Source organism: Crotalus tigris, unplaced genomic scaffold (assembly GCF_016545835.1).
Source record: "Crotalus tigris isolate CLP2741 ecotype Arizona unplaced genomic scaffold, ASM1654583v1 scf7180000020104.566533, whole genome shotgun sequence".
NCBI classification, from domain to species: Eukaryota; Metazoa; Chordata; class Lepidosauria; order Squamata; family Viperidae; genus Crotalus; species Crotalus tigris.
In genome coordinates this window covers 192605-207719 of record NW_024097859.1, presented here as the reverse complement: position 1 = coordinate 207719, position 15115 = coordinate 192605, and the positions used below count along the sequence as shown (strand labels likewise).

At 52.8% G+C, this 15115-nt stretch overlaps 1 protein-coding gene across 2 annotated transcripts in view; it reads right to left on the bottom strand.

Moving 5' to 3' along the window:
- SUPT6H (SPT6 homolog, histone chaperone and transcription elongation factor) overlaps nt 1-15115 on the bottom strand; it is a 67865-nt gene that overhangs the window by 32064 nt on the left and 20686 nt on the right. For both annotated transcript variants that reach the window (XM_039365515.1, XM_039365516.1), the window contains exons 7-15: nt 14476-14749; nt 13990-14091; nt 11853-11969; nt 11413-11502; nt 9615-9757; nt 7866-8017; nt 6059-6157; nt 4828-4957; nt 1746-1896 (exon numbers count right to left, since the gene is read on the bottom strand). In XM_039365515.1, coding sequence (XP_039221449.1) covers nt 1746-1896; nt 4828-4957; nt 6059-6157; nt 7866-8017; nt 9615-9757; nt 11413-11502; nt 11853-11969; nt 13990-14091; nt 14476-14749 — 1258 coding nt within the window. The remainder of the gene's footprint in view (nt 1-1745; nt 1897-4827; nt 4958-6058; nt 6158-7865; nt 8018-9614; nt 9758-11412; nt 11503-11852; nt 11970-13989; nt 14092-14475; nt 14750-15115) is intronic.

Below are 15115 nucleotides of genomic sequence, written 5' to 3'. Positions count from 1 at the left end.
CAACCTGTTTTCCTTGTGACCTTCAGGGAGGGGAGGCTTTGTGGTACCCGAAGCAGAACATCCGGATTCAGTCAGAGTTTTGTTCCATACAGTATTAACCTTGTGAACTCTCAAGCTTCCTCCTTCCGTTATGTATTCAAGATGGACAGTGATTAATATTTATATGTTACTCATAGGTAAGGGTGTAGGTCTATACATATGTTGTATATAGTGTGTTTAAATGCGTGTTATGTATGTGTACACTTTGAGAGCAAGCAACTGTTTCATTCTGAATGTGTGCCATTGTGCCCACAATAAAAAATGACAATAAAGGTTTATCTCTCTCTCCTTTTCTATCTATCTATCTATCTATCTATCTATCTATCTATCTATCTATCTATCTATCTGCCTATCTATCTATCTATCTATCTATCTATCTATCTATCTATCTATCTCTATCTCTATCTATCTATCTATCTATCTATCTATCTATCTATCTATCTATCTATCTATCTATATCTATCTATCTATCTATCTATCTCTATCTAATCTATCTATCTATCTATCTATCTATCTATCTATCTATCTATCTATCTATATCTATCTATCTATATCTATCTCTATCTATTATCTATCTATCTATCTATCTATCTCTATCTATCTATCTATCTATCTATCTATCTATCTATCTATCTATCTATCATCTATCTGCCTATCTATCTATCTATCTATCTATCTATCTATCTATCTATCACCTATCATATTTACTGTTTATCATCAGTCTCTCTCTATCTCTCTCTCTCTGAATAAACCGCTGCCAAAATAATCTAAATGTAGTCACCATTTGATCCACCATTCATATTCTGCCTTTTTAAAATTACAGGGACTCCTTGACTTACAACCCTTCATATACTGACCGTTCAAAGTCACAACAGCAATGAAAAACGTGACTGATGGCCCCTGCAGCATCCCCCTGGTCACGTGATCAACATTCAGAGGGTTGCCAACTGACTCGCACGGATGACAGTCGCTGGGCCTCTGGGGGGGAGGGTCACGCGATCCCCTTTTCTGACCGTCTGACACAAGCAAAGCCAATGGGGGAAGTCAGACTCACTTAACAACCTCAGCGATTCAGCTGTGGCAAGAAAGGTCGTAAAATGGGGCAAAACCCACACTTCACAAATTAGCAGCGGGAATTTTTGTGGCCTCGACTCACGACCACTAAGGGAGGCCGAAACTGACGTTGCTAAAGGAGACGTTGGCTTGGTGAGTTTTTGCCCCGTTTTACGCCTTCTACTGCCACGGTTGTTAAGTGAATCGCTGCAGTTGTTAAATCAGTATCTTGGTTATTAAGCGAATCTGGCTTCTTCCCCTGTTGACTTTGCCAGGCAGAAGGTGGCCAGAGAAGAATCGCGTGACCCCAGGGGACGCTGCGACCGTCGTAAACACGAGCAAGCTGCCCAGGGCCTGAGTTTTGACCACATGACCCTCGAGGTGCTGCGGCCGCCATAAATGTGAAAAACGGCCATAAATCAATTTTCAACGCCGTTGTAACTTTGAACGGTCACTAAAAGAACTGCCGTAAGTGGAGGACGGCCTATATTCTGCACGCCAGCAGCTTCCTTGGTCTCCACAGTCTAGATTCCTGTCTCCTGCCTCTCCAAATCAAGACCAAACCCTGTGCTGGCTTGGAGGGGGGGGCTCTGGGGAGGCCCCCCAGGAGGGAAGCAGGCCGGAGGGCCCCAGCACTGACCCCCCAGCTGTACCTTCTTGCCCTTCTTGGTGGGGGCAACGTTGATCTTGGCCCGTTCCTGGAAAGTCTGTCGCAGCACCTGTCGGACCAGGGGCTCCCGGGCGATCTGCAGGGCCACCATGTAGCAGGCCCCCTCCAGCACGGCCTCAGGGCTGGGGAACTGGCTGCAAACATCAGTTGCAAAGGGGGGGGGGTTGTGAGTACGTGCCACGGGACCCTCCGCGGTAAGCCCCTTCCTCATTTTTTTTATTTACAATCTACTCTTCTGCTCCCCGACCACTGAAAAGAGCTTCGCTGCCGCAGGGAAAAATTAGACAGGACAAAGAGCGTGAATTATTTGCCCGAAGGGTTCAGCGTCCAGCCTTCCTATTGAAAAAGGCAGCTGGCAAGAGCCAATGCAGAATTAACTAGATCGGCCTTTCTCAATCCTGAGAACTTTAAGAGGGGGTGGATTCAACTCCCAGAATTCTCCAGCCAGCAAAGGGAGGGAGGGAGGGAGGGAGGGAAGGAAGGAGAGGGAGGGAGGGAGGGAGGGAGGAAGAACAATGGATGGAAACTAATCAAGGAGAGAAGCAACCTAGAACTAAGGAAGGAAGGAAGGAAGGAAGGAAGGAAGGAAGGAAGGAAGGAAGGAAGGAGTGGGAGGGAGGAGGGAGGGAGAGGAAGAAAGGGAGGGAGGAAGGAAGAGTAATGGATGGAAACTAATCAAGGAGAGAAGCAACCTAGAACTAAGGAGGAAGGAAGGAAGGAAGGAAGGAAGGAAGGAAGGAAGGAAGGAAGGAGTGGGAGGGAGGGAGGAGTGGGAGGGAGGGAGGGAGGGAGGGAGAGGAAGAAAGGGAGGGAGGGAGGGAGGGAGGAAGGAAGAGTAATGGATGGAAACTAATCAAGGAGAGAAGCAATCTAGAACTAAGGAGGGAGGGAGGAAGGAAGGAAGGAAGGAAGGAAGGAAGGAAGGAAGGAAGGAAGGAAGGAAGGAGTGGGAGGGAGGGAGGGAGGGAGGGAGAGGAAGAAAGGGAGGGAGGGAGGGAGGGAGGAAGGAAGAGTAATGGATGGAAACTAATCAAGGAGAGAAGCAATCTAGAACTAAGGAGGGAGGAAGGAAGGAAGGAAGGAAGGAAGGAAGGAAGGAAGGAAGGAAGGAAGGAAAAAGCGGGAGGGAGGGAGAGGAAGAAAGGGAGGGAGGGAGGGAGGGAGGAAGGAAGAGCAATGGATGGAAACTAATCAAGGAGAGAACCAACCTAGAACTAAGGAGGGAAGGAAGGAAGGAAGGAGTGGGAGGGAGGGAGGGAGGGAGAGGAAGAAGAGGGAGGGAGGAAGGAAGAGTACTGGATGGAAACTAATCAAGGAGAGAAGCAACCTAGAAATAAGGAGGGAGGGAGGGAGAAAGGAAGGAAGGAGTAGGAGGGAGGGAGGGAGGGAGGGAGAGGAAGAAAGGGAGGGAGGGAGGAAGGAAGAGTAATGGATGGAAACTAATCAAGGAGAGAAGCAACCTAGAACTAAGGAGGAAGGAAGGAAGGAAGGAGAGGGAGGGAGGGAGGGAGAGAAAGAAAGGGAGGGAGGGAGGGAGGGAGGAAGGAAGAGTAATGGATGGAGACTAATCAAGGAGAGAAGCAACCTAGAACTAAGAAGGAAGGAAGGAAGGAAGGAAGGAAGGAAGGAAGGAAGGAAGGAAGGAAGGAAGGAAGGAAGGAAGGAAGGAAGGAGAGGGAGGGAGAGGAAGAAAGGGAGGGAGGGAGGGAGGAAGAGCAATGGATGGAAACTAATCAAGGAGAGAAGCAATCTAGAACTAAGGAGGGAGGAAGGAAGGAAGGAAGGAAGGAAGGAAGGAAGGAAGGAAGGAAGGAAGGAAGGAAGGAAGGAAAAAGAGGGAGGGAGGGAGAGGAAGAAAGGGAGGGAGGGAGGGAGGGAGGAAGGAAGAGCAATGGATGGAAACTAATCAAGGAGAGAACCAACCTAGAACTAAGGAGGGAAGGAAGGAAGGAAGGAGTGGGAGGGAGGGAGGGAGGGAGAGGAAGAAGAGGGAGGGAGGAAGGAAGAGTACTGGATGGAAACTAATCAAGGAGAGAAGCAACCTAGAAATAAGGAGGGAGGGAGGGAGGAAGGAAGGAAGGAGTAGGAGGGAGGGAGGGAGGGAGGGAGGGAGAGGAAGAAAGGGAGGGAGGGAGGAAGGAGTAGGAGGGAGGGAGGGAGGGAGGGAGAGGAAGAAAGGGAGGGAGGGAGGAAGGAAGAGTAATGGATGGAAACTAATCAAGGAGAGAAGCAACCTAGAACTGAGGAGGAAGGAAGGAAGGAAGGAAGGAAGGAAGGAAGGAAGGAAGGAAGGAAGGAAGGAAGGAAGGAAGGAGAGGGAGGGAGGGAGGGAGGGAGAGGAAGAAAGGGAGGGAGGGAGGGAGGAAGAGCAATGGATGGAAACTAATCAAGGAGAGAAGCAACCTAGAATTAAGGAGGGAGGGAGGGAGGGAGGAAGGAAAGAAAGGAGGGGAAAAGCTAATTTGTAGAAAATACATATAAATTGATTGCTAACTGTCCTATTGGGGATAAGGAGGAGGAAAAGGAAAAGGAGGAGGAAGGAAGGAAGGAAGGAAGGAAGGAAGGAAGGAAGGAAGGAAGGAAGGAAGGAAGGAAGAGGAAGAAAGAAAAGCAGGAGTAGGAGGTAAGGATTCCTAGAAGACCGAAGCCTCCAGCCAATTGCCAATTGAAGCCCACCCCTCTTAACAAGTTTCTGCAATTTGAGAAACCGAATTTGAGAAAAGCAACCATCACATTCAGAATAACCCTCAGATATTGGCATAAACTGGAAGAAAAAAACCAGCCCCAAAGGATGGGGGTTTGCTTTCAGAAAAGGGGATCCGGTCCCAGGGGCAAAGGAAACCGTATCCACCCTTACCAGCCACCCAATCGAAGCGCTCAGGCCCGGCCCGAGGCCCTCCCCTCTGTGGGCCAGGGTTCAAACCCCAGAAAACCACCCAAGAACTCCGCCGGAGCAGAGAGGGCTGCCTTGGTGGGAAGAGGAGGAGAGGTTGCCCAAAGGAGGGCCAAGGAGGGGGGGAGCCCCCCTGCCCCACAGCCCTCTGGGAGGAGGGCCCCTCCCTCACCTGCAGACGTAGTCCTTGGCCAGCTCCAGGGGTTCTGCAGGAAACTGCTCGGTCTCGTGGCGCTGGTAGCTGTCCCGGAGGTTCTCCCCAAACTGCTCGGGGGTCAGCCCGAACTTCTTGGCCAGCCCGTCTGGAGGAGAGAGAGACACACACCCCCCGGCCTCCATAAATACACAAAGGACACAGGAGTTCCACTGCGCAAACGGCGGAAGGCATCGCAACACTGCAGGTGCACCAATGCTGAGGGAGACGCAAATCTACACACTTCTAAGCTCGGCCTATGCATGCTCTACCGGCAGTCCTCAAGTTACGACCGCAGGGGAGCCCAACATTTCTGCCGCTAAGCGAGACAGTGCTTAAGGGAATTCTGCCCCATTTTATGACTTTTGCAGTCACCGCTGTGCAGGGAATCACTGCGACTATTAAGTTAGCAACCTGGTGGTTGAGTGAAATCTGGTTTCCTCACTGACTTTCCTAAGGTCACAAAAAGATCACATCTCACACACACACACACACACACACACACACACACACACACACACACACACACCAGGACACTTAGACAACCGTCCTAAGGACCTGTCAGTTGCCCAGCGTCTGGATTTTGATCCCGTGACCACAGGGATGGTGCAATGGTGTGATAAAGTGTGAAAAAGGGCTGCAAGTCACTTTTTTCAATGCTGTTGTAACTTTGAACAGTCCCTAAACCAGCAGTTCTCCACCTGTGGGTCGGGACCCCATTTGGGGTCGAACGACCATTTCACGGAAGTCGCCAAACAACACAGTCCACCATTTTTTTCCCTTTTCCTTAGCTGTACTCCTCCCTTTTATTCTATTGGCTTTTGAAAGCCAATCGAATAGACGCTCTTGAATAGAGTCTAATTCTATTGGCTTTCAAAAGCCAATAGGAATCGTCCAGGCTGTCTCTGCCCTGTTGAGCCCGCCCAAAGCCCCATTCTGCAAACGGTGCTGCACCGGTGGAGTAGTCCTCGACTTACGACCGGTTGAGTAGTCCTCGACTTACGACCGGTTGGGGGTCGCGGCATTAAAAAGGTTGAGAACCACTGCTCTAAGCGAATGGTTATGTTGGGGCCTGTATGTACTGACCTCCCTTGACCCCCAGATGGACAGTGCCTGCTGATTCCGCCCACTTCCCATCCATGCCTTGCAGGGCTCCGGGGTGGGGGAGAGAGGGGGGGATGCCCGGGAGCCTGGGGGGGGGTCCCCTTACCTAGACCGGCCGCTTGGCAGATGGTGTACAGGTCCCGGCGGGAGGCCTGCTTGAGCTCCGGCCCCTTCTGCTCTTCGTCCTCTCCATCCTCTCCCTCGCCTGGAAGGAGAAACAGGCCGGTCACATTCCAGCTGGGAAAGGCCAAGAGCGTAAGGGGCCCTTCAGGCATGGAACATATCAGCGCTCTATGGTAAGGCCTCCGGGGAGAGGGGAAGTCGGCAGGAAAGGGACAGAGGGGGCACCCCGGCAAGCTGAAGGGCAGAGGGGTGACCTCCCCCCCCTTTGGGCGACTCTCTCTCCCTCCCTCTAATCTATGTCCATCAACCTTCTTTCTCTCTCTTCATCTGTCTGTCTGTCTATCTGCCTATCTATCCTTTCTCTCATGTCTCTATGTCTGTCATCCATCCATCCATCATCTATCTATCCTCTCTATGTCCATCAAACCTTTCTCTTCTATCTATCTATCTATCTATCTATCTATCTATCTATCTATCTATCTATCTATCTATCTATCTATCTATCTACCTAATTCTATCTCTACCTACCTACCTAATTCTATGTATCTATCTATCCATCCATCCATCTTCCTAATTCTACCTACCTAATTCTATCTATCTATCTATCTATCAATCATCTATCTATCTATCTATCTATCTATCTATCTATCTATCTATCTATCTATCTATACCTCTCTTTCATCCATCTATCCATCTACCTAATTCTACCTACCTAATTCTACCTATCTACCTATCTATCTTTCTATCCATCCATCATCCATTTTCCTAATTCTACCTACTTAATTCTATCTATCTATCTATCCATCTATCTATCTATATCTAAGTCTTTCATCTATCTATCTATGTATCTATCTTTCCATCCATCCATCATCCATTTTCCTAATTCTATCTACCTACCTACCTAATTCTATCTATCTATCTATCTATCTATCTATCTATCTATCCCTAAGTCTTTCATCTATCTATCTATCTATCTATCTATCTATCTATCTATCTATCTATCTATCTATCTATCTATCTACCTACCTACCTACCTACCTACCTACCTACCTACCTACCTACCTAATATCTATCACCTATTTTATCTACTTACCTACCTGTTATCCATCTATCCATCCGTTATCCAGTCAGCATCATCTCTCTCTCTCTCTCTCTCTCTCTCTCTCTCTCTCTCTCTCTCTCTCTCTCTCTCTCTCACATCTATCCATCCATCATCTATCTATTATCTCTCTGTCTATCTATCTATCTTTGGGACCACCCATCTCCCGCGCAGAGGGACTCAGGGTGCTGTGCAATAAAATCAAAACACAAAAACTACAGGGGTTAAATTGCAGAAAGAGGCGAGACTGGCTGAAAAGCGCTGAAACCTAAGTCTCAAGGTGAAGGAGGGAGGGCTCTCCCAGCGCTGACCCACCCCGCAGACACCTGCTCTCCTGCTCTCCCCAAGCAAGGCCAGGGCTGAGCCAGGGCTTCCGGGGGCAGGAGGCCTCCTCATCTCCAGGAGAACGTGCCACAGGGTGGGGGCCACAGCAGGGAAGGCCCCCTCCCGGAGCCCGGCCAGGTGGGTGGGTGGCGTTGATGTAGAGGGACAGTCAGCTCCTCCCTCCCTCCCGGCCATTGGCCTTCGCACAGCCCCGATTCCATCTGCCTGACCCCCGGGGCCTTCAGCACAGGAGCATGGAACAGGAGTCCTCATGCACAATCTGGCAGGCAGGCAGGCGGTGCAGCTGCGCCGAGGGGCAAAGACCCTCCCTTAGAAACCCGGAAGGCGGGCAGGGGCAGCGCCACACCTTCCTCCTCCTCGCCATCCTCCCGGATCCGCTTGTGTTTCTTGCGGCTGGCCTTGGCGGCGTTCTGCATTTTGGGGATGTCTCGGCCGTAGTAGAGCAGGAAGTGGTTGTAGACGTCCTTCAGCTCGTCCATCGACTGCACGTCCTTCAGCCTGCAAGGAGAGCAGCTTCCAGGAGGGAGGAACGGGAGGGGGGAGGCACCCCAAAAGGAGGCTGCCTGGAGCCCCTCAGTCGAGAGGCTGTGCCCAGGAAAAGGGAGGGGGTCCTTGGTGCTGTCTGAGCTGGGTGGTTTTCTTGCAGACGTTTTGTCACCCAAACTAGGGAACGTCAGCAGTAGCCCTGATGACGTTCCCTAGTTGGGTCGTGAAACGCCTGCAAGAAAGCCACCCAGCTCAGAGAGCACCAAGGACCCCACAGTTGTCTTCCTCCTCCTCCTCTACTTCCTTCTCCTCCTCTCTGCAACCCCCCTCCCTCTAGCCCTGATGACATCCCCTAGTTGGGTCATGAAACGTCTGCAAGAAAACCACCCGGCTCAGAGGGCACAGAGGACCCCACAGTCTTTGTCCTCCTTCTCCTCCTCCCCTCTACAACCCACCCCCGCCTAGCACTGATAACGTTCCCTAGTTGGGTCATGAAACGTCTGCAAGAAAGCCACCCAGCTGAGAGAGCACTAAGGACTCTACGGTTCTCCCCTTCCTCCTCTCCTTCTTCCTCTTTCCCTTCCTCCTCCTCCTCTCTGGAAACCCCATTCCCTTCCAGCACTGATGACGTCCCCTAGTTGGGTCATGAAACGTCTGCAAGAAAGCCCCCCAGCTCAGAGAGCACCAAGGACCCCAAAATTTTCCTCCTCCCCCTCTTTCTAGCACTGATGACGTTCCCTAGTTTGGCAGTGAAACGTCTGCAAGAAAGCCAGCTAGCTCAGAGAGCACCCAGGACCCCACAGTCGTCCTCCTCCTCTCTGCATTCCCCCCACTTCCAGCACTGATGATGTTCCCTAGTAAGGTCATGAAATGTCTACAACAGCGTTTCTCAACGTTTGTGTGACGGCGACCCTCGTCACACGAACGTGCCGCACATGCGTGGCGCCGCCCCGAGGGGGGGAAATGGCGGATCGCATTGTTTGGCGACCCCCGTAAAATGGTCGATCGACCCCAAATGGGGTCGCGACCCATAGGTTGAGAACCGCTGGTCTGCAAGAAAACCACCAAACTCAAGAGAGCACCAAGGACCCCAAAGTTCTCCCCCTCCTCCTCCTCTTCCTTCCTCTCCTCCTCTCCTTCTTCCTCTTCCCCTTCCCCTTCTCTACAAACCCCATTCCCGTCCAGTACTGATGACATCCCCTAGTTGGGTCATGAAACGTCTGCAAGAAAGGCACCCAGCTCAGAAAGCACCAAGGATTCTACAGTTCTCCCCTTCCTCCTCTCCTTCCTTCTCCTCCTCCTCTCTGTAAACCGCCCTCCCTCTAGCCCTGATGATAATCCCTAGTTGGGTCATGAAACGTCTGCAAGAAAGCCCCCCAGCTCAGAGAGCACCCAGGACCCCACAGTCCTCCTCCTCCTCCACTCTGCAACCCTCCCCCCCTTCTAGCCCTGATGACGTTCCCTAGTTGGGTCATGAAACGTCTGCAAGAAAGCCCCCCAGCTCAGAGAGCACCCAGGACCCCCCATCTCATCCGTGAGCTACAAATGTCCTCCTTTATTGCTGGGAAAGTGACGCTGGGAGGAGAGCCAGGCGGGAGGGACGGGGTACCTCTCCATGTCGGTGGTGTCCAGGGCCCGGATGCCGTCAGCCAGGGGCTTGTCCGGGTCAGCAGAGATCTGCTCGTACTGGTAGGCCTGCATCTTCTCGAAGAGCCGGGTCAGGTTCTGCTTACGGATCTTCAGCTGGGTCCACTGGAGGGAGAGAGCCGAGGAGCCGGGTGGGTCTGGGCCCCTGGTGCTCCCCTGCCTCTTCCTTCCCAACCGCGGGAGGGAGTCCGCGGCACCGAGGGCATCAGGACCGCCCCCAAATCCTGGGGCTCTTGCCACTGAACCGGGCTGCCTTCGATGGGGCAGCAGGGGAACACTCCCCTGGGTAGAGTGGGGGTGTCCAAACGTGGCCCCTTTAAGACTTGTGGGCTCCAAATCCCAGAATTCCCCAGCCAGGTCTCCAACCTTGGCCCCTTTAAGACCTGAACTCCCAGAATTCCCCAGCCAGCCCTGCTGGCTGGGGAATTCTGGGAGTTGAAGTCCACAGGTCTTAAAGGGGCCAAGGTTGGCACTCAAGGCTCATGCAGGCTGAGCTGAGTTCCTCAACCTTGGCAATTTGAAGGTGTGCACGCTCCCAGGCTGGCTGGGGAATTCTGGGAGTTGAAGTCCATACACCGAGATTGAGAGACCCAGGGGGGGGGGTTATCCTCTTTTCTGCTCTACTCCACAATTCAGCACAGTAACGTGAAAGCCCAAAGAATTCCAGTTTATTCTATAATTGACAATTGGACAGACTATAGCTTAATAGAGTGGATAGTCACCGGAAGCCCTGCACTTTCAGGATGAGGGCCTACCCCAGGGGGAGGCAACCTTCGTTCTTTTATGACTGGTGGACTTCAACTCCCAGAATTCCTCAGCCAGCCTGGCTCAGCTTGGAAACCTCTTCCTTTCCCCTCAGCAGGGCTGGCTCAGGAATTCTGGGAGTTGAAGTCCACCAGTCATGAGGGGGGCCATAATTCCCCATGTTGGCTGAGGAATTCTGGGAGTTGAAGTCCACCAGTCAGGAGGGGGGCCATAGTTCCCCCATGCTGGCTGAGGAATTCTGGGAGTTGAAGTCCACCAGTCCTGAAGGGGCCATAATTCCCCCATGTTGGCTGAGGAATTCTGGGAGTTGAAGTCCACCAGTCATGAGGGGGGCCATAGTTCCCCCATGCTGGCTGAGGAATTCTGGGAGTTGAAGTCCACAAGTCATGAAGGGGCCATAGTTCCCCCATGCTGGCTGAGGAATTCTGGGAGTTGAAGTCCACAAGTCATGAGGGGGGCCAAAGTTCCCCATGTTGGCTGAGGAATTCTGGGAGTTGAAGTCCACAAGTCATGAGGGGGGCCAAAGTTCCCCATGTTGGCTGAGGAATTCTGGGAGTTGAAGTCCACCAGTCCTGAAGGGGCCATAGTTCCCCATGTTGGCTGAGGAATTCTGGGAGTTGAAGTCCACAAGTCATGAAGGGGCCATAGTTCCCCCATGCTGGCTGAGGAATTCTGGGAGTTGAAGTCCACAAGTCATGAAGGGGGCCAAAGTTCCCCATGTTGGCTGAGGAATTCTGGGAGTTGAAGTCCACAAGTCATGAGGGGGGCCAAAGTTCCCCATGTTGGCTGAGGAATTCTGGGAGTTGAAGTCCACCAGTCATAAAAGAGCCAAGGTTGCCCACCCCTGGGCCAGAGATCGAGAGAGACCTAATTCGTTCTTGTCAGGGGGCCCACTTTTGCTTCTGCCCCCAGAGGAGCCATCCACCTTGTAGGTTGGTGGACCAGAGAGAGCCCCCCCCCCCTCCCCCATGTCCCCTCCCCACTGCGGTCCTCACCTTTTCGTCCCAGTGCCAGACTCTCCAGAGGTCGTTGATGTGCAGCTCGGGTTCCACGTACTCCTTCCGGTAAAAGGCGATGAAGGGGACCTGCTCCCAGGGAAGACGGTTTTATTAGGGGAGGGAAGGGAGGGGGCAGTCAAGGGGGGGCAGTCAAGGGGGGGGGTCTCTGCGGGGAGGGGAGGGGCAGCTGTGCCCCGAAAACATCCTTAATCTGGGAGAGCCGGTTTTATGAATGCAGGGGAGGCTGTGGGTGGGCAGTCCGGGGGTCTCTCCTGGGAGGGGCAGCTGTGCCTGGAGACCATCCTAGTCTGGGAGAGAGGATGGAAGGGAGGCTGTGGGTGGGGGCAGTCTGGGGGTCTCTCCGGGCAGGGGCAGCTGTGCCCGGAGACCATCCTTAGTCTGATGGCTGTGCAGCCGCCGTGGCCCCTTCCACCTGCCTCAAAATGTTGGTTCCTCATGAAGTTGAGGGCCTCCTTGATCTTCTGGATGGTGCTGGGACCTTTGCGGCTGAAACTGCTGCTGCTCTGGCCACGGTCCAAGTAGTCCGAACTCTCCTGGGGAGGGTGGGGGGGGGAGAAAAAAAATGTGCCTGGCCCCCAAGAGCTCCCTGCAGCTCCTCCGGGGTCTTCTGAACGGGGCTGGCCGGCCCAAGGTCTTCGCGTCCATCGGGCCCTCTCTTGTGCTCGCCCTCCACACCAGTCTGGTGTTTCCCCTCCCATCGAGGCACAAGCCCCACTGAAAGGGTGGGCAGCGGGTCAAGAGCCCAGAACTTGCTCCAAAGGCCCCGAGTTCCGGTGCCCTGCTTCACTCTTACGACGTGGCCCCAGTTTCCATCCGGTGAGGTGAGGCTTTCAGCAGGAGATTTATTTATTCGTTGTGCATATGGTGTAGGCTGCGGTGTTTCTCAACCTTAGCCCCTGGAAGATGGGTGGACTTCAACTCCCAGAATTCCCCAGCCAGCAACGGAGTTGAAGTCCACCCATCTTCCAGGGGCTAAGGTTGAGAAACTCTAGAGCACATGGATAACAGTAATGAAATGGCATAGGTCAGTGGTTCTCCACCTGTGGGTCGGGACCCCATTTGGGGTGGAACGACCATTTCACGGGGGTCGCCAAACAACGCAGTCCGCCATTTTTTTCCCCTTTTCCTTGCTGTGCTACTTCCTTTTATTCTATTGGCTTTTGAAAGCCAATAGAAATTGTCCAGGCTGTCTCTGCCCTGCTGACCCCGCCAAAAGTCCCATTCTGCAAACGGTGCTGCACCAGTTGAGTAGTCCTCGACTTACGACCGGTTGAGTAGTCCTCGACTTACGACCGGTTGGGGGTTGCGGCATTAAAAAGGTTGAGAACCACTGCTATAGAGGGAGCACATAATAGTAAGGTGAAAATAGATGGTAGTCCATTTTGTAGGGGGTTAGTGGAATTCCAAACCACCATATACCAGTTATAGGTTACTTTTTAAGATATGCCGATTCGTAAGGAAAGACTAAGATTTCTCTCTCTAGACGTATCTAGGCTATTTGGCAGGACTTTGGAGCTGAAAGCGAGCAAACTCAGCTGGCAGGAGACGCTCCCTCCATCAGCTGACGGTTGTCCCAAAAAAGGAGCCTTTTCCCCCAAAAGGCAGCTGGTGGTTCTGTTTTTCCTGGAAAACGTTTCCCTTCTCCTCCAAGGAGCTTCTTCAGTTCTTCAAACTTCCTTCCTCCCTTCTTGTCTCTTTCTTTCTCCCTCTTCCCTCCTTCCTTCCCCTCCCTCCCTCTTCTCCCTTCCTTCCTCTCATTCCCATCTCCTCCCTTTCCCTCCCTTCCCCTCCCACCCTTCCTCTTCCCTCTCTCCCCCTTCCCCTCCCTTCTTTCCTTCCTCATTCCCATCTCCTTCCCTTCCCATCTCCTTTTCCTTTCTCTTTCCTTTCTTTCTTCCTTCCTTCCCTTTCTTTCTCCCTCTTCCTTCCTTCCCCTCCCTCCCTCTTCTCCCTTCCCTTACTTCCCCTTTCTTTCCTTCCTCATTCCCATCTCCTTCTCCTCCCATCTCCTCTTCCCTTCCTTCCTTCCTTCCTTCCTTCCTTCCTTCCTTCCTTCCTTCCTTCCTTCTTCTCTTTCTTTTTCTCCCTGTTCCCTCTCTGCCCCTTCCCTTACTTCCCCTCCCTCTTCTTCCTTCCTCTCATTCTCATCTCCTTCCCCTCCCTTCTCTTTCTCTTCTTCTTTCTCCCTCTTCCCTCCCTCCCCCCCCCCAAGAAGTGAAAAAGCTTCTTGGATGAGAAGTGAAACGTTTTCAAGGGGAAAAAAAATAGCTTTTTGGGAAAAGCACCTTTGAGCCAGCCAGTTGGAAGCCGCAGCAGAAGAGATCTGGGGACGGTGCGTGCGTGTGTGTGTGAGAGAGAGAGATCTGGGGACGGGGTGTGTGTGTGTGTGTGTGTGTGTGTGTGTGTGTGTGTGTGTGTTTAGGACTGGCAGCCGGCCCCCACTGCCTGGCTCAGGGCTCCAGAGGGCAAGAGACACCCCAAGCCAGGCAGACTCTCAGGGGCTGCTGACCAGCCGGCCGGCAGGGCTCCCAGGGGGACGGGCGGGGCTCCTACCTGCAGGGAGATGGTGGGCATGGCGAAGGCGTTCCGGTAGATCCAGTCTGCTTCCTCTTCCAGCTCGTCGTCTTCCGCGCTCTTGACGGGAATGGAGCGCAGCTGGAGGGAGGCAAGGGGAGAAGGGATGGCCTTGGAGACCCCAACCCCATTTTGCCCAGCCCCAGCCCTCCAGGGTGTAGCCTGAATCCCAGCATGATCGTTAAGTCGAGGACCACCTGTCCGGTTTTTACGCCAACTGCCCCACAAGCCGGCCTTAAGCCAACCCCTCTTAGCCCACCTGATGACCGTATCTCTGTTTGTTAACATGGCTTAGCTTCCCTCTACATCAGTGTTTCCCAAACTTGACAATTTTAAGGCATGAGGACTTCAACTCCCAGAATTCCACAGCCAGCAACGCTGGCTGTGGAATTCTGGGAGTTGAAGTTCACATGCCTTAAAATTGTCAAGTTTGGGAAACACTGCTCTGCATCGTCTAGCCCTCACCTGGAACCGCTCGGGCATGTCGGTCACCCGGATCTCGTTGTCCTGGTCGGTCAGGTGGCTGCTCTCCAGCTCGCTGGGCTCGTAGATCTCAAAGATGCTGCGGCGGCTGACCCGCTTCTTGGCCGTCTTCTTGGGCCGGACGCGGATCTCGCCCTCCGTCTCTTCCGGCTCGTAGTCGTACTCGTCCTCCATCTCCTCATCGTATTCGTTGTATTTCTCAAACTCATCGTAGTCAAAGTCCACGCCGAAGATCTCCTGGGCTTCCTGCAAGGCTCTGTGGGAGGAAGGAGGGCCACCAGCTTCTCAAGAAGGTCCATAACCGGATTGAGCTGGTCCCATACCCAGGAGCCATGCCCCCAATGGAACCACCACCTTCTCAAGAAGGTCCATAATCAAATTGAGCTGGTCTCATCCTAAATAGCCATGCCCTCAATGGAAACACCACCTTCTCAAGAAGGTCCATAACCGGATTGTCCCATCCCCAGGAACCATGTCCCCAATGGAACCACCACCTTCTCAAGAAGGTCCATAATCAAATTGAGCTGGTCTCATCCTAAATAGCCATGCCCCCAACAGAACCACCACCTTCTCAAGAAGGTCCAAACCTACAAGTGGATTAAGCTGGTCCTCAACGGAACCA